The 24,504-nt window shown below is 48.3% G+C and overlaps 2 protein-coding genes across 3 annotated transcripts; both read right to left on the bottom strand.

Moving 5' to 3' along the window:
* Positions 1 to 3,304: 3,304 nt before the first annotated feature.
* Positions 3,305 to 4,671, bottom strand: LOC120656806 (transcription repressor OFP8-like). Its single transcript, XM_039934989.1, has one exon. The coding sequence runs from the start codon at positions 4,291 to 4,293 to the stop codon at positions 3,430 to 3,432; it is 864 nt and encodes a 287-aa protein (XP_039790923.1). The 5' UTR covers positions 4,294 to 4,671; the 3' UTR covers positions 3,305 to 3,429.
* A 6,469-nt stretch (positions 4,672 to 11,140) lies between these two features.
* LOC120656805 (rho GTPase-activating protein 5-like) lies at positions 11,141 to 23,068 on the bottom strand. Of its 2 annotated transcripts, XM_039934988.1 has the most exons (8): positions 23,005 to 23,065; positions 21,282 to 21,438; positions 20,905 to 21,248; positions 20,059 to 20,179; positions 19,863 to 19,982; positions 19,367 to 19,597; positions 18,729 to 19,283; positions 11,141 to 11,393 (listed from the first exon to the last, which is right to left on the bottom strand). In XM_039934988.1, the coding sequence occupies exons 2-7, from the start codon at positions 21,348 to 21,350 to the stop codon at positions 18,756 to 18,758; spliced, it is 1,413 nt and encodes a 470-aa protein (XP_039790922.1). In that variant the 5' UTR covers positions 21,351 to 21,438; positions 23,005 to 23,065; the 3' UTR covers positions 11,141 to 11,393; positions 18,729 to 18,755. The 2 variants fall into 2 exon arrangements, with proteins under 2 accessions (XP_039790922.1, XP_039790921.1); XM_039934987.1 differs by having other exon boundaries at positions 20,905 to 21,438; positions 23,005 to 23,068.
* Positions 23,069 to 24,504: the final 1,436 nt, after the last annotated feature.

Below are 24,504 nucleotides of genomic sequence, written 5' to 3'. Positions count from 1 at the left end.
GCCTCGTCTAGTAGATGGTGTAGTGCTAGCCTCGCCATCGGTCGGGCCACCGTCGGCGGGAACGGCGCGCCGCGGCGCCGCACCGGCCTCACTGGTGGCGGCGCGCGGTGTCGGAAGACAGGAATCGCGGACGGTCCGCCTAGGAGGGCCGGACAGTCCGCAGGTCAGATTAGAAGTTGTCCAGAGACGATGTTGTCTCTGGTGGTTTTGTAGAATTGAACTGCGGACGGTTCGCTATTGGAGAGCGGACAGTCCGCCGAAGAGTTCGAGATTTGTCCAGAGACGGTGTTGTCTCTGGTGGGTTTCACAGGGTTGAACTGCAGACGGTCCGCCAAGAAGGGCCGGACAGTCCGCCGTAGAGTCTAGAATTTTGTCCAGATACGTTATCGTCTCTGGTGGAATTGGCAGAGTGAACTGCGGACGGTCCGCCAAGGAGGGCCGGACAGTCCGCCGTAGAGTTTAAAATTTTTCTAGATGCGTCGTTGCCTCTGGTGGTTTTGCGGAGTTGAACTGCGGACGGTCCGCTATTTTGGAGCGGACAGTCCGCCCTATAATTTTGAAGTTTGTCCAGAGACGTAGTTGGGTCTGGCGGGTCTGTGGAATTGTACTACGGGCGGTCCGCCATTTGGGAGCGGACAGTCTGCAAGATATTTCTTTTTACATTATAGTGATTGTATAGTTTGAGTTGCACTCAATCATTTCATATGCATTCGTGTAGCATCCGCAGCTGAGGGCGCCGTATATGAGGTGATTGCGGCACCGCAGGAGCAGCCGGAGCAAGCCCAGGAGGAGAGGCGTGAGAACCCGGCCCAAGGCCCATCTGACCCTAGTTCTGAGCAACAGCCACAAGGCAAGCCCCGGTGCATAACCCCTATTTCAAATTGTACAATATTAAATATATACATATATGTCTATTCCTTGTGCATTAAAGTTATAGGAGTTGAATGAAACCGTAGATGAATAACCCTTAGTTACCATGCGTTCTATACTAGTATAGATCCGACGATAGATGTGCCTTGCTAAATAGGGTTCGGTAGAAGTCGAGTAATTTCAAGTTACTCGCGAGATATAGGTTATTTTATGGTTCTATATATGAGTTACTAATTTTGAAAGGAAAGGGAAAAGGGAATTTGAGACCGGGCGGGGAGAAGTGTAGCTCCGTCTGTGTCGGTTAAGGACCGTACCATTGATGGTCCTGCTGATCATGTTCGAATTGTACTAACCGCATGCCGGGAGTAGGAGGTAGTTGAAACCGGTAAGCCTAGTATTGCCTTGCGTCGAAAGTACAGAACTTTATCACCACCCCTTAGGACGAGTCGGGTAGTCGCGGGGAGTTGGGTTGCATGTATTTACTTTTGGTGGTCTCTTGTTGAGCCCGGCTGACTATATGTAGGTGTGGCGGTTCTGTAGTTCGAGGCGGGGAGGGGAATGGTTGGCTCGTATCGTCCGACGGGGCAAATGCGTGCCGTGTCGGTTAGGTCCGCCTTGCAAGGTTAAATCGAATCGATTCGCCGTCAGTCGCTCTCGGATATGAGCACCTTGATCACTGCGTCGCATCGTAGTGTTATGATAGAATGATGAGTATATATATATATATATGATAATGAACGCATTGAATTCTTATGGATTGCACCACTATGTCTGCTATAGTTGGTTTAAGCAAATATTGGACTATAGTTAAATTATATAGAATCTGGAGCTAAAATATGAAAATTAGGGAAATTACTTTAGTCGCTGTTTTCTGCAAAATAACCATCAGCCAAAAGCCTTGCATGTATAGATATGTGGGCTAAGTTATACCCACTGGTCGGGTAAGTCTTGCTGAATATTAGTATACTCAGGGTTTGTTGCCACAATTATTTCAGAACATCCGGACATTGACTTCTGTCCCTGCTGCGTTAAGTTCATCCGTCGGGACGCAGAGGGATGGGAGGTTGTAGAGCCAGACACTTAGTTAGGGTTCTCCTCGGCATACACGTGTGGTAGTTGTAGACTCCTTTTCGCTATTCGAACATTAATTTCGGTATTGTAAAGTTTATAAACTATGTATGTATTCAACATTGGATTGTAAAACTTAAGGTAGAGTCTTATGTATATTGTTGTATCTTCAAATATGTGTCGTGTTTGTACCATCTGCGCTCATCTTCGTGTGAGACTATCGGTGATGTTTTGATCGGGACGTGGGCTGAGAAAGAACTGTCAAATTAAACCATTAAGCTAATGCATCTGATGTGTTTAAATGACAAACTTTAACGACGACAAGCGGAGCGCTGCGCTCGCAAGGCAACCAGCCAAGGGCGAGGCGCGCCCCCCTCTCGTCTCTTCCCGCGGCCCGTACGCCGGGGGGTTTGTCGCGTCCGCGTCCGTGCCCCCGATCGCGTCCGCGCGAAACAACAAGGCGCCAGCGCCCGTGTCTGTGTGCCCGCCTCGGGAAGAAATTTGGTGCACCTTACATGCCGGCATGTTTAGTAGCTGTCCCGGCCGGCCCGGATTCCTTCGCTGTTGCCGCATTCATACACCGTATGCAGGCCCTGCTGCATCATTGCGTCGAGTGCGTCCAGTTTCGCTCGCGGCTAGCTCGCCGGTCGGCGCCGGATACGACGCCCGCGGTGGGCGACCGGGAAACTTCAGATCTTTCAGGCTCATCAGGGGGGCGCGATGATTGATCCGGATTTGGTTCGCCGATCCGGCACAGTCGATGGGCATGTGTTTATTATTGTGTATGGTCATTTCTGTAAGCACAGCAAATACATGTTGGTACTGTGGCAGCGATGTAATCTGAAGCCTAGCGATGCTCAGCGCGTGCGAGCGTGCCTTCGCACGAGCTGGACCAGTGTCGGCGACAGTACAGGTTTTGGGCACAGCCAGGACGGAGCCAAAGGGCCCCGGGGGAGCGACAGGGGAAAAGAATGCTGTGGTGGCAGAAAGGGACACGCTCCGACGTTGCCGTGCTGATCATGGCGCGCGGGGCGTGCGTTTACGGCCCCCGGGCGGGATGCGGGCGCGGCATGGCAGCGGCAGCGCCCGCGCTCGCTCCGCTGCCACCGGCTTGCGCCAACCACCGCGCGCCCGTGCGTGCGGAACTCCATGCGCGCACGGGCACGCGCGTGCGAGGCCGGGCCCGGCGGCCTCCGTTCCCGTCCACGGCGTCCGTCGCCATCGATCCAGATTCCCAGAGCTACGAAGAAAGCAACGCCTTTTCAGTTTTCACGTCCTCTCCCGTTTCCACCAGGTGGCGCCATGATTAGTACCACAAAGGTCACTCGATCTAGCATGCTCACCGTACAAATACAGAGAGAGAAGGTACCACCAATTTTTTCTTGCATTTTTTCACGCGGAAATGGGACGGAAGGAACTTATCCTGGCTCCAAGGGACGTACTACATTGCCGGGGTAACAAAATACAGCGCACGTACACGGCAGGCACGCATTATACGCGCCACGCCGGTGGCGAGCGGCGGTGGCGCGGCGGCGTCATGGGCACGGGGGGCCTGCCCGGTTCGCGCCGGGGGACGGGGGAGGCCCGGCCGGGGGTGGCGCAGCCGAGGGAGGCGGCGACGAACACGTCGTCCCAGATCTCGGCGAAGGCCCGGAGGATGGCGTCGTGGTGGTGCGGCGCGTTGAGGGTGAGGAAGCGCCGGAGCATCTCGCGCAGGTCCTCGCCGGCGACGATCCCGTTCTCCACGATCATCTGCAGCATGGACCGGCGGAAGTCGGCGAGCGGGTTGTCCGACTGCTTCACCACCGCGACGCTGCCCTCGAGCCCCTTGCCGCCGTCGCCGTCCGCGTCGCCGAAGCGGCCCTGTTTGGCCGCCCTCAGGTCGCCCGCCTTGCCGTCGCCCGTGGCTTTCCTCCGCTCATGCCGCGGCGGGGGCGGCGGTGCAGGCGGCGAGAGCTTCTCCTCGCGGCGGTGGCCCTTCCGCGCGCCCCACGACGCGACGGTCCGCTCCAGCTCGCTGAGCTCGCGCAGCAGGCCGGAGAAGCTCGGCGTGGCGACGGAGCTCTCCGGCAGCATCCCGCAGCTGCCGTCCTTGTACCCCAGCTCCGCTACGGCGTCCTCCCAGAGGGACGAAGACGACGCCGCGGACGTCAGGGTCGTCAGCGTGTCCGTCGTCGTGGACGCCCACGGGTACGCCCCGGCGCTCCTCCGGCGCGCCGTCGCCGTCGTGGACGTCCCCGTCGTCGCGGACGGCGACACTGACACGCTCTTGGCGTCCTTGCAGCCGCACCCGAGCGCGAACCCCGCGCCGCCGCCGCCGTGGCGCCTCTTGGCCGGAACGGCGGGGCTCTTCATGTCCTCCTGCTCTCGCCGGCGTCGCCGCTTCTTGCTCACTGACACTGGCGGGGTAGCTCGAGAGGAAGAGACCTTGGACAGAGGACACTGGTGTGGGTCTGGGTTTCGTGCAGCTAGGCTGGAATGGATCGGCCACTAACGGCTTATAAAAGCGGCGGAGCGACGAGGCCGGCGCTCCCGTGCGAATGTGCGCGCCGGACCCAACTTGCCAACCATCCAAGTATGGGCCATGGGGCAAGGCAGCAGGGGCATCGGCGTTTTGCGTGAATCGGTGAACAGGAGGGACGTTTCGCAGCCGTCGGATCTAGAATCCAACGGTTCGACAGGCTCCACGACACGGCACGGTTCCATCCGTCCAATGGTTCCCTTTTGGCTTTGCGGAACAGCAGAAAGCGCTAATTTACATATTTGATCACTAATTTAGAGTATTAAATAAAGTTTAATTACAAAACCACCTCCACAACCCGTGCAAATCGCGAGACAAATCTAATGAGGTCTGTGACCGCGCGATTAGAGGATGATTACTGTAGCATCACTGTACTAAATCCTCAATTAATTACCGTCATTAGATTCGTCTAGAAAAATTACATCCGTCTCTGAAAAGATTTTGCAAATAGACTACATTTAGTACTTCATGGGAAAATTCGTTTTTTTTTATAAAATCTTGATTTGACCCTAAACCAAACGCGGCAGAATGTGAGCTTGCACAGTTTGTACTATTTGGAGATCTGCAAGCTGATGCAGGATTGCAGATGGTACACAACACAGTAGCGGTGTTAAGGGGGCGTTTAGTTTCCAATAAAGTTTGCGCAGTATCTGTCACATCGAATTTTCGAATATATACATGGAGCATTAAATACAATTGAAAAAAATAACTAATTATATAGTTTAACCGATTCCTACGAGATGAATCTAATGACGCTAACTAATTCATGATTGAACATTAATTATCAAATAACAACGAAATGTGCTACAGTAACCAAACCCAAACTTTTTCACCAACTAAACACACTTTGCATTTTGCATTTTTATGTTTTTGGAAGGAATTTTTCAATATTTGAAGTATTAAATGTAGAGTAATTACAAAACTAATTACAGATCTCGTCTGTAAACTGCGAGACGAATGTAATGAGCCTAATTAATTCATCATTAGAGCAAGTTACTGTAGTATTACTGTAGCAATTTAGTGCCCAATCACGTCGTAATTATGCTCATTAGATTCGTCTCGCGATTTACAATAAATTTGTGTAATGCGATTTATTTTTTAACTATATTTATTATACCATACAAACGATTTACAAAAATTTACATTTTGCATTTTGGAATCCAAACAAAGCCTGGAGGGGCTTGCAGACTTTGCAGTGTTGGCCACAGGGCGCGCGCGCCGTTGCCGTTGACGACGGGGCGATGCCTCCGGGGGGCTCGTTTTGTTCCTTCGCGGACGAGGCGACGACCCGCTGTTGCCGCATCCTGCCGGAATTGGGCCGTTGTTTTCTAGTTGTTCACTTCAGTTTACAATAATTAAGAGAGTCAGATTACCGACGGTCAACTGTTGAAGGACCGTGCAATCCGCATAGATTATTGAACTGTTGAAAGGCTCCCGTCCGGAACGTATTTTTTTCTGAAGAAATTTAAAGGATTGCTCTTCCTTTTATTTTGCTGATTTTATGGGGAGTTTTTTTTTTGCGAAAAAGGAACTTAACTTATATTAAGAAAGAGAGCACATTACATTCCCTTCTTGCAAAAGGTCTCTGAGTAACATAAGAATTACAACAAAATCCTCCCCGCCACTGTTCATCGTCTTCCTCAGTAGAGCCTGCCACCGATGCCTCACCCGGTCGTGAGCAACGCACCTGATCCTCAACCAACCATCTTCACCTGTCGAAATCAGAGAGTGGACTCCAAACTTTGGAAAACTGCAAGAGATTCTCGATGAACGAACAGCAGTCGGTGACTCCCCTGATTCCGCCCCTCTTCTGCCAGCTTCCACCTTCCCAGAGCACCAGGCCGCCACCCCAAAGCCAGCGAACAGAACACTAGCAGCAGCACCAAGGAAGAAGAACCAGACTCCTATACAACTCACAGATCCGACGCCGGCACCGGAATACACGCCGACGAAGGAGAGAGAGAGATCTGGAGTACCTTATTCCACGAAGCCGACGCCGTCACCCCCAACGATTCGTCGGCGGGAACCCGTAACCTCCTCCTTCGACCTCCACCAGAGCCGACGCCGTCATCGCCGCCGCCGGCGCTGGGAAAGGTGAGGGGTACCGTAACCGTCACAAGGCGGCCGGAGAGGACGTCTCCGGAGCCACATTGGGGAAGCAAAATCTCCTCCCCATCGACGATGCCAGGAGCATCATCAACAGCAAGAACCAAAGCCCGATGCACGTCGTTGGAAGGAGCGCCGGCCGCACCGCCGCCACTGCCGAAGATGCACAGCCGGAACCCTAACCCAATACGGCGACCATGAAGCCGTCGCCGGGATACGCTAGCACTAAGCCCTACGACTACGGCTATACAAGGTCATCCCGCCGAGGAGCCAGGCACCCCTCGCCGGTCCGACGCCCCAGGGGCCGGCGGATCGACGGAGGAAACGGAGATCACCCTCCGAATCGCCATGTGGCTACTGTAGCAAGAGGGGAAAGCAAAAGGGGATGTAGATAAAAATCGCTCGTTTGATTTTATGGGGAGTTTGGAATAGATGAACGGTAATTTCCATTTCCAAGGCACTTAATTTTGTCTGGGTCACTGAAGACAAGCTCTGTGAAGTAACTACTACTTGCTCAGCTTTTCAAGTTCTTCATCCGTTAGCAAATCTACAAGAAAGGAATGTGCAGGCAGGGAGAGTTAGTTTTCTGGAGTGCCTCCTCCAATTCGTCATCAGCCAAGCGCCCAAGCCAATCACGTAATGCAATAAGCGCGAGCAAATGCTATCACTATCGGTGCCGGCCTGCCGGGTAGAGCGAGGTCCGAATCATGTCCCCACGACGCACATGATGCCAGGATGACATTTTTTTTTGAAACAAACCGGCAGGAGAGCTGCCCGCTATATTAAAAAGGAGGGTGCCCGACGGGCAACAACTAAAAGTTAGCACAGTACAAACCCAAGCACATGTCTTCAAAAATACTAGAAAACCGGCCGGCCAAAAGAAAGAAAAAACCAAAGAGAAAAACAGTCTCCCGCTAAGCCAAGATCGCGGTCAAGTGATTGGCGCCCGCCGCCATCCAGTTACTCGCATGATCTTTAATCCTTGAGATGCGCAATGGCTCAGTTGTGAGTTCATTGGCTCTTGTTGGATTGAGATATCAGATACGTATAATTAATTGTTCAGTCAGTATCATCAACCGACCCCTGATAAAAAAAACGCATCGACACACACACACACATCGACTGTCTCAGCTCTACTGAGATCCGAGAGAAAGAAAAAAAACTAAATGACCGGATGGAAGCTCGCGGTCTTGTACTGGAGCCCTCCGTGGTAGTATTTTCCGCCGGCGGTGAACCTATCGGAGGCGTACAACCTCGCTCGGGGGTAGTGGAAGCAGGCAGCTCGGGAGGTAGATCAGCATTGGACAGGGCGCCAGGGCGGGAGCAAGCTCTTGACCCTGTTTGGTTTAGTACCATAAACTTTGACCAATAATTAGATGTAGTAAATAAAGGCAGTTTATAAAACTAACTTCACAATCTCTATGCTACTTCGCGAGACGAATCTAATGAGGCCATTGACCACACGATTAGATGATGGTTACTGTAGTATTAATGTAACTAAATATCGATTAATTACTGTCATTAGATTCATCGCGAAAAGTTACAATCATCAATAAAAAGATTTTACAAATAAACTTCGTTTAGTACTCCATACATTTAAAATTCATTTGTAGCGCAAGTTGTGCTACATGAAACAAACAGGGCCAGGGCCCTGTGGCCCCTATACTGTCCGCGCGGACAATTATACGGGACAGTTGGGCTCTGCCCCCTGAAAGACTGTATTGATCGTGAGGGGGAGAGCTCAACTCGACCTATACGGATATGTACATACGGCGAGCGACAGGAGGGCTGAAGATTGCTGATGCCGTGATGCGTTCACTCCAGAACAGTAGGGAGGCAGGGACGGCTCCGGCAGGCTCATCATTAGGTCTGGGCATTCGGGTAATTCGGGTATTTAAAATTCGGTAATCAAAACTTCTACCTGAAATTTACCCGAAAAAAAAGAATACCCAAAATTTTGGGTACCCGAAAATTCGGGTATCGGGTAATCTCGATTACCCGATCTACGACTGAGCGGAGCGCGCCGTGAGCGGTGGGGTGACGTGTTGGGGGCTGGGGCGCAACCGAGCGGGATGCTCGACGACGGCAGGTGAGGTGCGCGAGGGGTTAGGGCGGAGCAGGTGGATGTAGGCGAGGATGGCGGCCGGTGAGGGGCGCGGGTGGTTGGGGGTGGCTGCGAGAGGAGCAACGGGCGGTGGCGGCGCACGCATGGGCAGCCGGGCAGGACCGTCGCTGCCCAGGGACTGGGTTGGAGTCGAGAAACTTGGAAGTGGAGGCTGGGTCGGAAGGGATCAATGGATCGAATCAAGGGTGGGCGGATGGCTAGGGTTAGTTCTCTTATGGGCTACTGGGCTGCATGGGCTAATTATTGTGCTGAGAAGTGGGCTTTTAATTTATTTCAGGTAGTTCGGGTAATTCGGGTACCGGGGATATATACCCGAATTACTCGAAATAAATTCGGGTTTTTAGAAGTCCTACCCGAAATAAGGATCGGGTATTTCGGGTTCGGATAGTTCGGGTACGGGTTCGGGTATTTCGGGTTCGGATTTCGGGTTTGGATTTCGGGTTCGGGAATTTATGCCCAGGGCAACTCATCATGGAATGTTTAGTTAGGTTTGATGGGACCGGAGGACCGTGTGGGGTAGGACCAGGAAGGACGAAGGAGCAAGATTTCGACACAAACAGTAAAGGCCCAAAGCTTTCCAGCCCGGCTAGCACTGCGCCGCTGGACGTGTACAGCCCAGCCGCGTAAGGCACCAACCGGCCTGCCACACACACGGCCCAGACAAGGCAATTGGATTTGGGCCGACAATGACGAGGCTCTTCGTCACACAGCCGAGGAGTAATGGGGACCACGATTCGTACGAAGCAATGGGCGGAGAAAATGCTAGCTGCCCCCGCCGCACATCGATCGTCGTCGTTCCACAGTCACAGAAGCACAGAGAACCGAGAAATCAACGTGTTGAACATCCGCGAAGGCCAGGATCCATTAGTTAGCACACAAGCCCCATCGTGCTGTACGTTAGCTGTGCCGCTAAGCTAAAGCGCCGCGCCTTGAATCAGCAGGGGGGCGGGGGCGGCGGCGGCGGCTCCGGGCCGGAGGCGACGACGGAGAGCCACGCGAGCAGCGGGGCGCCGGCGAGGACGAGCCCCGCGGGCACCATCCAGAGCATCGCGCCGGCGCGGCGGAACGAGACCGCCCACCACGCCAGCAGGGCCGCCCCGCCGAGCCCCGCCGCGGCGGCCACCAGCGCCAGCAGCCTGATCGTGGTCACCGCCGCCGCCGTGGCGGGGGGCGGCGGAGGAGCCTGCCTCTTCGCCGCCGCGGTTGGGGCTCCCGTCGTCACTACGGTCTTCGGGGTCGTCGGCGGTGGCAGCTTGCGGGGCTCGGCGGCTGCAGGCTCCATGGCGGAGACCTGCGCTGCACGGCTCCGGCGGTCCGGCCTCCCCGCACGCCTATGTATACTCGCGCCTCGGCTGCACTCTGTGGTTTCAAGACCGGTTCTACGAATCCGCGGTACAGCATGCATTCCGTGCATCCAGTCATTCGCTTTTTTTTCCCCTTCTCTTTTTTTGCTCACAAAAGTAATCAAATTCGACACGCTACGCTACATTTTTATATAGTATAATTTGCATATTGACACATGGAAGATCCTGAAGGCTCTCGTCCAGTGGAGCTACACGCCGGCGTGAATCTTATCCGATCCTTTTGTGCATGCCTGCCCATATATATGTGGAGGAAATATTGGAATATTTCTTTCTGAAACTCGTGTGCCTTACACTCTGAAGTCTGATGAATGGACAGGGAGAGCCGTGGCAGCCCATGGCCATGGGCAGTTCCCGTCAAAGCACGCACATCCGCTGCGACACAACACTGCTCATGCGTTCAGCCGTTAGTGGACGCATCGCGCATTGCTTCGACGAATCGACGTTGGCTTGAAGGGATAAAAAGGAAAACACCAGCGAGAAAGATTCCGGGGAAATCAGGCAGTCTAAATTGGCCAACTGAGACCCTGTTTAGTTCCCAAAAAAATTTCTATCCGTCACATCGAATCTTCGCACACATGTATGGAGCATTTAATGCAGTTAAAAAATAACTAATTACACAGTATAACTAATTAGCACGAGCTGAATATTGTAAGCATAAATAGTCCATAATTGGATATTATTTGTCAAGTAACAACGAAATGTACTACAGTATTAAAACCCAAACTTTTTCACCAACTAAACACACCCAAACTTTTTCACCAACTAAACACACCCTGATCTCTTCCAGAAGGAAAATGGCAGCACAATAGCAACTTGCTACGGAGGTTCTGTTCCTAATGGTTCCCACTTCCCAGTGAGCCTAAAGTACGTTGCTCTCTTGTCGGATTGAGTACAGAAGCAGCGTTGCCGGTGTTAGCAGGAGATGAATAGAAAACGAGTTGCTGGCTGCACCTGCACGGCTGCAGTCAGCCTGGTAGTCTGGAACCCCCCCAATTTCATCACCCAGAGGATCCTTGTTGTACACCACAAAACAAAGTCACAGGTTGTTTAACGTGCGGTGCCTAGTCATTCGGGAGCATTGAGTACTGAGCAGTTAATCGTGGTAAAAACCCTTAAACCAAAATCTTACAAGATGGCAAATCAATACTCACTAGATTTAGAGTAGAACCACAGGACACTATGGCTTAATACAATTAGGACGGTGAGAAGTGAACAACTGACATATACACCCAAGAGCTCCACATCAGTACTAATAAATGGGCTAATATATTCTAGGCACACCATCTACGAGAATAGCTGACGATCTACACAGTTATCAAGCTGCGGAAATAGCGGCGTTTGTAGGGAAACGGGTAGGCTACGCTAGCATCACTACCGCATAAACCCAAGATACTTGCGAGTAGAAGATCATAGATCGTTACCACTAGACGCGCAGCGCAGCGGAAGAAGTCGCGCGTCGATGTAGAGGAAGTAGTCGATCACGTCCCACGAACCGAGCTCCTCGTACTTGATCCCAGCAGCCGATCAGCGCAGCAGTCGCAGCAGCGCCTCCACGGAGTCCACACGTACGGGGATGAAACGCCAGGCGTCGGTGTGCTAGCACCGCACGCACGGCAAGGGCGGCGGCCGAGAGAGAGGGAGGGGCGGCGGCTAGGGAGGTGGCGCGGCTCAGGTCATCTCCCCCCTAGCCCCTCCCTCATATATATAGGGCGTACTAATGGGTTTCTATCTCATAGGCCCATTAGTAACCCTAATCCCTCTTGGATCAATATCCACTTGGGCCTTTAAACCGTATTGTGATGATGGGCTCTTGGGCATATCACCAACAATCTCCCACTTGCACTAGAGACAATCATACATGCAAGCTTTCAACATTCCAAACCCCTTAAGTGTGTGACCCATTAGGTTCATGTGTAGGTGGTCGTGATCGGAAATCATTTCCGAATCACAAGTCAATAGCGGCACCTAGCAGGGCATAGTGACTCACAAATACACATAAAGATCATATCGGCCGGACCATAGATATACTCATACACCGATCCCTTTGCCACACGATACCAGTCAAGCTCAAAGCGAGATGCGTGCCACCTTTGTGATAGCTCGACCATTCTCTCGATCTAATAGTGGATTCTATTCATAACTAACCTTTAGTCATCATGATTAACTCTTTAATCACTTTGGCATGGCCATGCACTTTCAAATCCAACTATCTCGAGGGGCCCAGAGATATCTCTCCCGTTATCTAGGAGGGGCAAATTCCATCTTGATCCGCTCACATCTCATTCCATGTTTCATGACATACATGTAAGCTGCTTTTGTAACTACCCAGTCACGGAAGTAGCGTTTAGCAGCCCCAAGATGCACCACTACACACAGTGAGAAACAATGGCGATCTCAGGTCTAAGGATTCAGTAGGTATAACACTCAAGAACAACTGATGGCACATACAAAATAACAATCCCAACATTGTCTTGGAGTGGGTCAATCCAACACCATGTTCACCAACATGTGTCCACATCATTAATCCGATATCTCCATATCCATGATCCGTGAAACATGATCATCAATTAATGCATGTGCTAGTCTCAACGTCGTTGTTGTCCCACACAACGACATAAACTAGGGATAATTTAGAATCATATCATTTTCAACAAAGAGTTTCACGAACAAGTCACATACTTGATAATCAATGTAAAATAATCATCCATGGAACAAATAACAATTATTTATCATTACATAAACATACTCATGACACAAAATCTCCCACGCACACTAGAATCACTGATGTAAGTATCTAATACCCATAGATCTCATGTGCGCCTCATGCTTTGGTTGTGGGAGAGGCTTCGTCAACGGATCAGCAACGTTTGAATCCGTGTGCACCTTGCAAACCTTCACATCACCTCTCTCAACAAAGTTACGGATGAGGTGATACTTTCGCAGTATATGTCTGGACTTCTTAGTTGTTCTAGGCTCCTTTGCTAGTGCAACGGCACCACTATTATCACAATAGAGGTCCACTGGACTGGACGCACTAGGAACAACACCCAAGTCAGAAACAAACTTTCTGATCCAAACAGCTTCTTTTGCAGCTTCGGAAGCTGCAATATACTCGGCCTCTGTCGTCGAATCAGCCACCGTATCTTGCTTGGAACTCTTCCAGCTCACTGCCCCACCATTGAGGCAGAAAACAAAACCGGATTGCGATTTGGAGTCATCTTTGTCTGTTTGAAAACTAGCATCGGTGTAACCCTTTACAAGGAGCTCATCTTCGCCTCCAAATATTAGGAACATATCCTTAGTTCTTCTCAAGTACTTAAGGATACTCTTTACAATTGTCCAGTGAGGTTCACCGAAATCTGACTGATACCTGCTCGTAACACTTAGAGCAAAGGAAACATCTGGGCGCGTGCAAAGCATAGCATACATGATCGACCCTATGGCTGAAGCATAAGGAATCGTACTCATCCTCTTTTGCTCATCAGGTGTCGTAGCACACTGACTCTTGCTTAGAGTAATGCCATGTGACATTGGCAAGAAACCTTTCTTGGAATCTTGCATATTGAACCGATTCAATATCTTGTCAATGTACGTGTCTTGGCTCAATCCAATTAGCCTTTTTGATCTATCTCTATAGATCCTAATACCCAGAATATAAGCCGCCTCTCCTAAATCCTTCATCAAAAAACTCTTTTTCAATGAGGTTTTAACGGCTTCAAGCATTGGAATATCATTTCCGATCAGTAATATGTCATCCACATATAGGACCAGAAACACAAGTGCGCTCCCACTAGCCTTTTTGTAAACACAAGGCTCATCTTCATTCTTGATGAAGCCAAACCCTTTGACTACTTCATCAAAACGAATATTACAACTCCGAGATGCTTGCTTCAATCCATAGATGGACCTTTGAAGCTTACATATTTTCCCAGCATTTTTAGGATCGACAAAACCTTCAGGCTGTGTCATATACACATCCTCACTTAGATGTCCATTAAGAAAAGCGGTTTTGACATCCATTTGTCATATCTCATAGTCATAATATGCGGCAATTGCTAGGAGAATCCGAACAGACTTTAGCATTGCGACGGGCGAAAAGGTTTCCTCATAGTCAACACCTTGAATTTGTCGGAAACCTTTCGCCACCAATCGTGCCTTATAGATGTGAACATTTCCATCCATGTCTAATTTTTTCTTAAAAATCCACTTACAGTCGACAGGTCTTACACTGTCAATCTGATCGACCAAGTTCCAAACTTGATTATCATGCATGGATTTTAACTCGGATTCCATGGCTTCAAGCCATTTGTCGGAGTCGGGTCCCATCATTGCTTCTTTGTAGGTCAAGGGCTCATCATTTTCCATCAATAATACATGGCGCTCCTCCGTAATAAGGAGGTTGAGCTTGTCAGTAGCGCGACGTGCCCTTATAGACCTTCGTGGGGCTGGTGCCTCAACTACGGGTTGTGCAACATCTTGCACATCCCGTGGATCTTCAGTGGGTGCTGAAACAGTTTCGGGTGTTTCCTGAATTTCTTCAAGTTGCACCTTGCTCCCACTAAATCCTTTTGAGAGAAACTCCTTTTCTAAGAAAACACCATTGCGAGCGACAAACACTTTGCCTTCCGCCTTATTGTAAAAATAATATCCTTTGGTTTCCCTAGGATACCCCACAAAGAAACATTTGTCTGACTTTGGAGTGAGCTTATCTGACATCAAACGTTTGACATAAGCCTCACATCCCTAAACTTTGAGAAAAGATAATCCGGGACGCTTCCCAATCCATATCTCATATGGTGTCTTCTCAACAGACTTACTTGGAACCCTATTCAGTGTGAACGCAGCAGTTTCAAGAGCATAACCCCAAAATGACAATGGAAGATCAGCTTGGCTCATCATGGACCTAACCATGTCCAACAAGGTTCGGTTCCTCCGTTCGGATACCCCATTCCATTGAGGCGTTCCGGGCGGAGTTAGCTGCGGAATAATTCCACATTGCTTCAAATGATCACCAAATTCAAGGCTCAAATATTCTCCTCCACGATCAGATCGAAGAAATTTAATTGTCTTGCCTAATTGATTTTGTACTTCATTCTGAAATTCTTTGAACTTTTCAAACGATTCAGACTTGTGCCTCATTAAGTAGATATAGCCATATCTACTAAAGTCATCAGTGAAAGTAATGAAGTACTGAAAACCACCTCTGGCTATTGAGCTCATTGGTCCACATACATCGGTATGTACAAGTCCCAACAAGTCACTCGCCCTCTCACTCTGACCAGTGAAAGGCGTTTTGGTCATCTTTCCAAGCAAACAAGACTCACATGTGTCAAATGATTCAAAATCAAATGAGCTTAACAATCCATCTTTATGGAGTTGTTCAATGCGCTTCTCATTTATATGACCTAAGCGACAATGCCAAATAAAAGTGGGATTCAAATCATTTGGTCTAAGCCTCTTAGTATTAATGTTACAGACAGATTTATCCTCAAGATCAAGAACATATAATCCATTCACCAATGGACAATGAGCATAAAAAATACCATTGCAAAAGATAGAACAACGTTTGTTCTCAATTACAATCTTAAAATCACCAATTTCTTCCAAACATGAAGAAGAAATAATGTTCTTGCTCAAAGCAGGAATGCAATAACAATTATTTAATTCCAAAACTAATCCGGAGGGTAGAGACAAGTGGTAGGTGCCGACCGCCAACACCGCAACCTTTGCGCCATTGCCGACCCGAACGTCCAACTCGCCTCTTGCAAATCTTCTAGTCTCACTTAGACCCTGCAACGATTTGCAAGTGTGAATCATCGATCCAGTATCAAATACCCATGATTCACTAGAAGATAATGCAATATTTATTTCTATAACATTTATACCTGAAGTGGAAGTCTCACTTCCCTTCTTCTTCTTCTTTTCTTCCAAGTACTTCTTGCAGTTCCTAGACCAATGTCCCTTTTCATGACAGTGGAAGCATTCATCTTCAGAAGTAGGGCCAGATTTGGCCTTAGGTGCTGGCTTTAGCTTAGAGCCTGAGGACTCACCACCGGAACTCTTTTCCTTGCCTTTACCTTTGGGATTAGGAGGCGTCCAACGCTTCCTCTTTTTGTTCCCCTTCTGAATCATCATCACATGATTGGGATTCTTCTTAATGCTCTCCTCTGCTGTTTTTAGCATCCCATGCAACTCACTCAATGTTTTATCCAAGCCATTCATCTGAAAGTTCATGATAAAAGGCTCATAGCTCGCCGGGAGCGACTGGAGAATAACATCAGTAGCCAAGTCTTGGTGAAGTTCAGAACCAAGTCTATCCAAAGTCTCAATGTAACCAATCATTTTGATCACATGAGGACTGACTGGGCTACCTTCTGCCAGCTTGCACGCAAACAAGGATTTTGAGATATTGAACCTCTCAGTCCTGGCTTGGTTCTGAAACATCCCACGCAGCCCCTCGATCATGGTATGAGCATCCGCATGCTCATACTGCTTCTGCAGATCAGGGGACATGGTGGCGAGCATCAGACAGCTGACATCAAGTGAGTCATTGCAGTGCTTCTCATAAGCTCTGCGATCAGCAGCAGTTGCATTGTCAGGGAGATCATCAGGATATGGCTGCTCAAGAACATACTCCTTTTTCTCTTGCCTGAGAACAATTCTCAGGTTGCGGTACCAATCAATAAAGTTTGTTCCATTCAACTTTTCTTTCTCAAGAACAGAACGCAAATTGAAAGCGGAATTGTTATTGGCAGACATGATCTACAACATTAAAGTAAAGCAAGATTTCAGCACTAAGTTTATGTAAAGACTTTCATTAACTGATTTAACAAAAGACAACCTACTATATCAAAGTCATCTTCCCTCTAATGACATATAGTAGTTCAAGATCCATAATCACTAAAATTCTAGTGAGCTTTAACATCACGGCTAGAAAAGTAGTGATACAGGTAAGTAACAAATTACTAATCACATCTCTATGCGACTCTTGTTTGTTGGGTGGCATCCAATGCCCCGGCCCCAACCCTATGCCTTAAAGCCCAAAACTGTTTTGATAGTTTTGCTGAGTAAACCAATACTATGCTTGTGAATGTCCGACATCCACCCTATACAAAAGTGATAGCTGAGGGTACTCTACTTTGGTAAACCTACCACACAACGATCAAAATTTATAGGTGCAGCTATTGGTAAAAGGCATCAAAAACTCAAACTTTTCTGAGGGAAGCTATTCTATCATGATTAAAGCATCCACCATATGTAAAAACATGAAAGAATAGTATGACAGGAAAATAAACATCACAGGCATATAATCATATTATATTGTGAATAGTATGGCCTCTTGCATCACAATGGGCTCCATCGCCATGGCTCCAAGGTGACCTCCATTGCCATCCGTCCTGTCTTGTGGTGATCATCATCGCCATCATGATTGAAACCTCCATGAAAAGATACTAAGCTACTACATCTAATAGCTAGTGAAATAATTACATGAGGATTCAAACATCACAAGTCGACACGCAGGTCGTTATACAATAATGGTGCAACCTCAACCCGGTTGTGTTAACTTGCGACACGCAGGCCGCACAAATCATCACATACATCATCACATGACATTGAGGCCATACCATTCACATCACACCCAGCAAAAACAAGTTAGGCGTACGACGTGTTCTACCAAAGTAGCGCTTGGGAAGCCGCTACAGCGAGAAAGCAACGGCGGTCTCAGGGCAGCGCCCTGAAAACCTCACGGAATTACACAGATCGCATCTATGGAATCCCTATGAAAATCTCATCAGAGTGATCGCATCACCTCAAATCCGAGCCATTCATAATGCCTCAATTTTCACTAGGTCAATCACCTTGACCGTGCAAACTTTGCACTTGAGAAGACTGCATCTACACATGACCTTGATCTGTTGGTTCAATCTGCTGACTATGCACACAGTTAGTCCCGATGGTGATTCCAGCCGGTAGGGACATGTCGTATGCATAACAGAGAAAGAACACAAACTAATCTTTTGTCACATGCCGCGCAATCAACTCGCTCCAGTTTTAACCCCTTATGACCAATTGATCTAATCAAACCGTGCAAAAGTAATAGATCCAATCTACTACAACAACATATCACATATATGCAAAAGATCCAGACCAAAAACTACGCAAGATGGCTTTGATACCACTGTAGGGAAATGGGTAGGCTACGCTAGCATCACTACCGCATAAACCCAAGATACTTGCGAGTAGAAGATCATAGATCGTTACCACTAGACGCGCAGCGCAGCGGAAGAAGTCGCGCGTCGATGTAGAGGAAGTAGTCGATCACGTCCCACGAACCGAGCTCCTCGTACTTGATCCCAGCAGCCGATCAGCGCAGCAGTCGCAGCAGCGCCTCCACGGAGTCCACACGTACGGGGATGAAACGCCGGGCGTCGGTGTGCTAGCACCGCACGCACGGCAAGGGCGGCGGCCGAGAGAGAGGGAGGGGCGGCGGCTAGGGAGGTGGCGCGGCTCAGGTCATCTCCCCCCTAGCCCCTCCCTCATATATATAGGGCGTACTAATGGGCTTCTATCTCATAGACCCATTAGTAACCCTAATCCCTCTTGGATCAATATCCACTTGGGCCTTTAAACCGTATTGTGATGATGGGCTCTTGGGCATATCACCAACAGCGTTATCAACTACAGAGGCACACTCTACATATCATACACAAGCTTGCTCTGCTTCATCGGCCTTCTTCATGGACCTACTGAACTGAAATACAGGGTGTCTGCAGAGCCTCCCTACTCCTTTCCTGAATTTAAATCTGTCAAAGAGACCTTCCTCATTGTTGTTACTGAACTCGTTTTGGCTGCTCACATCAGTGTCCAAGGGAGACATTTCACCGTTGCTTTTCTCGTTGCCCCTACTACCACCATGATTCTTGGCTCCACCTGTGCTAACTTGCGTCTCATGATGAAGAGCTTCTTCCACTCTAAAAAGGAACTGATCAAGCTTAGCTCCGTCAATTATAGGGGATTCAGCATTTCGCTGGCTTGAACAGATGGAGGGCATATCAGAATGCTCTAAAGTTTGAGGTTCATCTTTGTCACTTGGGGAACCAGAGCTGGACGGGAATGCCCTGGCTGCTGTGGCTGCCTCCTCCCTTTCATTTACAGTCGTCAAGATCAATGTCTTCAGGAAATTCATCACTTGGACTGCATGTATCAAAGCCGTCAAGGGGTCCGCCATCTGAAAGAAACCAATGTCCTGTGGTTAGACTCAGAATTTCGAATATTTGTAGGTAGAGACCACTAAATATGCTTGCCAGTAACCTTGGTCATGTTTGGTGCAAAAACCATAGCGATGCTGCGAGCATTCATCTTGTTTAACCTTTCATTTTCCACAACATCTGCCATCAGATTGATGGCCCATTCAAGTAGTGCTGCTTCCACAGGAGGTAGTGTACTCGCAAGGTGGCCACATTCTTCTTCAGTGTTGCAGTGCATCACTTGTTCTGGAGTTAAAGAGTCCAGTACTCCACTTGGAAGTTCCCGAAACCATGCCTATAATTAGCACCCAACAATAATCATAGCTGATGTACAAGATAAACTAAATGAAAAGGAATATTAGTTTACTGAGCTATAGTATGCGCAGCATATTGGTGGGTGTATTGATTCTTGGGTATGTCTGATATATAGTATTTAAAGGCTCTGTACATATTAAAATTACAGAAAATGACAGTGCTAGCCTATGTACACAAGAGTTTGCCATGTTAACAAAACAAAGGTAATATAAAATAAAAGAAAAAGGGAAAGCAATTGAACACACCTTTATCAGTCCGGCAAGGCAGTGCAAGTCAATACCATCTGGAACAACTCCCCTGTTTAGTAGATCCCTCACATAAAGTTCCTGGCTATTGTCTGCATTTATCCTGAATATCCCTTCAGCCTAGTAGAATAAGCAAAAAATAACTTCAGAACCATGGGTGCTGCCACTCTGGTTACAAAATTTTACCATTCCTTACCTGAAGACCCCCAAGTGAATATAACTTCCTTTGCATGGTCAAAAGTATTGTTGGCACGCTGTTTCCTCTTCTATCATACGAGCATTGCATGGAAGTTGGAGAAACTCCGAATACGCTTACACTGTATGAAGAAATAGACAATTTGGTAAACATAAATTACATTAGACTTCAGCAATTAGACTAAGTTACAGTGTTCGATGTTTTCATCGAAAAAATTAAAATAATTGATGCGAACTCAAATGAAGGCCTTAAACTTGTGGAATTCCTCAGTGCAACTGGAAGACTATGGATGAGATTCACGAATACCAGGACAACTGAACAGGTAACTGCTCTAACCAAACAAAACGAATAATAAACGTGAAGTATCTTTGCCTATCTGGAAATGAATAGAAAACTGAAGAGAACAGGGCATCACAATATCCCACTCCCTGGCAAGTACAAACAGACCTATTGCCCACAGGGAAAAAGCACTTTAGGATATTCCTGCCTCCAGAGTAGTTGAACTTGATTATGTCAGCCATGGAAGCCGCAACTGTTCGGGAAATGAGATAAAAAAAAACACAAAGCAAACAGCCCTACTGGCTCAGCCTATGTAAACCCGAAAGCTCAACAGACTAACAGCTACTACCCGTCACATGTCTATGCAGTTAGGTGGCACTGCTCTACAACTTAACTTAACGTCAGAAGAATGCAAAATTCAGTTCGGCCAAGCGCCAAATTCCAAATTCCCGGGGCGGAATGGCAGTTGCAAGGTTTACCCACAAAATCGTCTGCAAATCCAGGGGCACGAAACTGCGTACAGAACCAGATCAACTGAAGGGGAAGTACGGAGTCGGAACACTGAACCTGGCGCTCGGCATGGGGCGGGGCACGTCGGGCTCGAGGTCGGCGGGGAGGCCGAGGAAGCCGACGAAGCGGTCGAAGGTGACGTGCGAGACGTGGCGCACGTCCGTTGGTCCCCCTATCTGCATCCCGGCGGCCTCCGCCCCGTCATCCTCCGGCGCCGCCTCCCGCACGCCGGTGCCGCTGCTGCTGCACAGCATGAGCGACCTCCGGAGCGCCCCCGCCACCATCTCCACCACGGACACCCCTCCCCTCGCCGCCGTCGCCGGCAGCATCAGCGGCGATGAGACCGTCTCGTCATCCATCTCCTCCTCCTCCCCCTCAAACTCCTCTTCCTCCTCCTCCTCCTCCTCCTCCTCCTCTTCCTCCTCCTCCTCCTCGTAGCAGTCAGTGTCGGAGCGGGGGAGGGGGATCTGGTGGCCGAAGCGGATCTCGGACGACAGCGCCATGGGATTCCAACTCCTACGCGAGAAGCAAAGAGGGGAGGTGGGAGAGAGGTGGGCGGCGAGCGGCGGCGGCGTGCTGTTGTGTTGTGTTCAGGGTTTACCTTTTCGTTTTTTTTCCGAATCCCGCCGTTTGCCGGAAACGAAATTTCGGCCGAAATTTCGCCGAATTTCGCTAATTCCGAACGGAAAGAGAATTCAAATTCAAAAAACGAAATTTCGGTGAATTCCGACCGAAATTTCGGTGATTTCGACCGGAAAATGATGTCCGTTGTGATTTTCGTACTGTTCCTGAGGTCAAATGAAAAACTTTTGAATACCAACTTTGTTCAGTTTTTCGAGATCTACAACTTTTGTTTCAGGAACTTTTTCATTTGAGCAATGGTTTGAAAGTTATTTAATTATTTCAAAAACTACCAATTAAAAGTCTTGTCATTTCATGTGACAACTTTCATTTTCTCTCTTAGGCCTCAACTGGACTTTTATTATTCTTGTTATGGCGGATATTCCTATAAATTTTTAGGGACATTAGTTGATCCAATTGAAAGTTGTTTTAAATCCAGGACAAACATGATTTGAATTGGTTATCAATTCATGTGACAGTGTTTGAATTTTTTGTTTGATTCAATTTGTATAGAGAATTGTTAAAGCATTCTGAAAGGTGTGTTTTCCGGCAGTTTTCCAACGGAAAGTTTTTCCCTGCTCTATAGATGGTGACAATTCTCTTGTGGCCTAAGATTTTGGTCACATGCATACTGTGGATGCAAGAATTTGACCTTCTCTTCTTATCCTCGGGACTGGAATGGCGTCGGAGGAAATTCACTGGAATCAAGGTTACAGTCACCGACCTACTATTGCAATGCAAAGCTTTCTTCCACGAAGTGGGGGCAGATCAAAGGCCACAACTGACTTAATCTGCAGTTGCCAATGGAGAAGAATTGCCAATGGAATTTAACACGTATCAGCAATGGCCACAACTTCAAAAAAAAACTCCCAAGTCTCCACAGTTACCGGCTACAAAGCTAGAAGAAGAGCCAGATCGAGGGCCTGGTTAAGAATAATAGACTACAGCAGACAGAGGGCTTTAGCTGCCATCTCATTCGATCTCACCGCTACATACAAAAGAAAAGAGCTGCTAGATGATAATATAAAAGCAGATGCAAAAGGCAAAAGCGAAGCAAGATTGACGACGAGCCTAATTGGACAGCGCGAGGAAACCAGATCTACTAGTCTACTGATGAGAGTATAGTCCACCCGGGCCGGCCGATGGATCATCATTCTAGTTGTAGGTATGCATATGAAATTGAATAGGTACCTCACCAATATCATGATAAACCAAAGTCTAGTTGAAGTCGAGGGGAGAAAACAAATTTTTGCACATGAAATGACGAGTCATTCAAATTACGGTTTCAAATGTTAATTTTAGCCTAGCAAATGATCTTAGATTTGAGTGTGTTCTAGTCCTATTTGCTTAGAAAAACACCTAGTTTTTTATCATATTTTTTACATATTTTTTTACAATTTTTTTGAATTTTTGAATTTTGAAACGAAATTTACCGAAATTTACCGAAATTCCACTTCCCGGTAACTACCGAAAACAAAAAAAATACCGAAATTTCGCCGAAATTTCACCGAAATTTTGAACCCTGGTTGTGTTGTTACTTGTTTTGCAGGGCTAAAGCCTCGCTGGACTCTGGCTGGTTCGTTTTAACTGCACGTTTATATAAAACAGGCAGCAGTTTATTCCTTCCCTTCCCTTGTCCGCCTCATGAGATTATGCTTGCGGCCTCGTTGGATCAGCCGCTGCGGAATAATTTAGCTTAATTAAAGATTTTGAGGCAGTGGGATTATGATGCTTAATGACGCTGGTGGTGTTGCAAAAGGCGGCTGCCTTCCTGCCGTCGGCTAGGGCGTCTTCAAGAATCTAGTATGTCAAGCATCTCCAAGTGTTCTTAATCCCACCTCCCCATCCTTGTTTTTTTGGAAAAAAAGAAAAAAATTATCTCCAATAATTTCCTATGCTAGTTTCACATCTCCTAACAATTAGTAAATCACCCTCTCTTGTGCTAAAAATAAGCACACCATCGTTCCTCCCAAAATCCTCCCAATCGCTCCTTCTCGCTCTGTTTTTTTTGTCGGCTCCGTTTTGCGGAACCTGGGGAGGGTGCGGAAGAAGCGCATCCTGCTCAGCTGCACCGGCTCACCGTTCTCCTTGGAGTGCGGCTGGTTGTGAAGTACCGGTGGCCGGGACTCCGTTCTCCTTGAAGTTGTACAAGAAGTTATACGAGAGATTGATTGTGAGAGTAAATACTGTACAATAAGCCACAGGAAGTTGTAAGATTGATTGTCCGGAGTCCGCAAGGACCACGGCGTAGGGCACGGGGTTTCGCAGTGACAAGGTCACGTGGTAGATGCTCTGCGCCTGCTCCTCCGAGTGCGCCGCCATTGCCACCGTCATAGCATTCACCGGGGGCACGCGGCTGCTAGCCAAAAGCTCTCTGCCAGGCAGGTGGCGGCGGATGGCAAAAGTGCAAGGCGGCAGGCTGCAGCGGCGGCAGAGAGACGTGATGAGAAATTGTCTTGAAGCGTCTCCTCCTCATGAGGGAAGACTTAAAAGTGATACAATATCAGTTCCAAGAGGCTGATAACACTTTTATTATATCAGATGGTACATCACCGTACAACTCTACGCGGAAGTGGGCAGTGAAGCGCCACTATCGCGAGAATAACAACTAACACCCACACAACGATATTAACTACGAAGAGGGGGTCATCAGAGTCTTGCGCCATGCGGAACTTTCTGCAGGTGACCCTACCCACAGGCAAAGTTGGGTGCAGGACGGAACCTTTACTCAACGTCTTCGGGATCGAAGTCTGGATCTTCCTCTGTAAAAATTAAAAATGAGGTGAGTACAAACGTACTCAGCAAGTCCAACCACACCCACGGAGGGGGTATGAACAGAATATAATGCACAGGATAATTCAATGATAAGGCTAGTGTTTAGTTTGCGGAAAGCTAATTTTTATGCAGGGGTTTATTTGAAAGAAAGGGATTTTCAAAAGCAATTGTCTTGCACTTAGTAACACGTCGGGTTGATCCACACATGATCCAAGTTTTAAGTTGCTACCGGACTCCTCGTCCGCCGTAGCACACGGCACA

This window comes from Panicum virgatum, chromosome 1N (assembly GCF_016808335.1).
Source record: "Panicum virgatum strain AP13 chromosome 1N, P.virgatum_v5, whole genome shotgun sequence".
Lineage (NCBI taxonomy): Eukaryota > Viridiplantae > Streptophyta > Magnoliopsida > Poales > Poaceae > Panicum > Panicum virgatum.
This window is presented reverse-complemented; position numbering and strand designations above follow the sequence as displayed.

What these genes read in the sequence shown, in the direction of transcription:
- LOC120656806 (XM_039934989.1), bottom strand. Translation starts at nt 4,293, where the DNA reads ATGAAGAGCCCCGCCGTTCCGGCCAAGAGGCGCCACGGCGGCGGCGGC.
- LOC120656805 (XM_039934987.1), bottom strand. Translation starts at nt 21,350, where the DNA reads ATGGCGCTGTCGTCCGAGATCCGCTTCGGCCACCAGATCCCCCTCCCC. An exon ending in CGCCCCATGCCGAGCGCCAG is followed by an intron (nt 20,180 to 20,904) that starts GTTCAGTGTTCC and finishes TTCTTCATACAG; the next exon opens with TGTAAGCGTATTCGGAGTTT. An exon ending in TTGCACCAAACATGACCAAG is followed by an intron (nt 19,284 to 19,366) that starts GTTACTGGCAAG and finishes GGTTTCTTTCAG; the next exon opens with ATGGCGGACCCCTTGACGGC.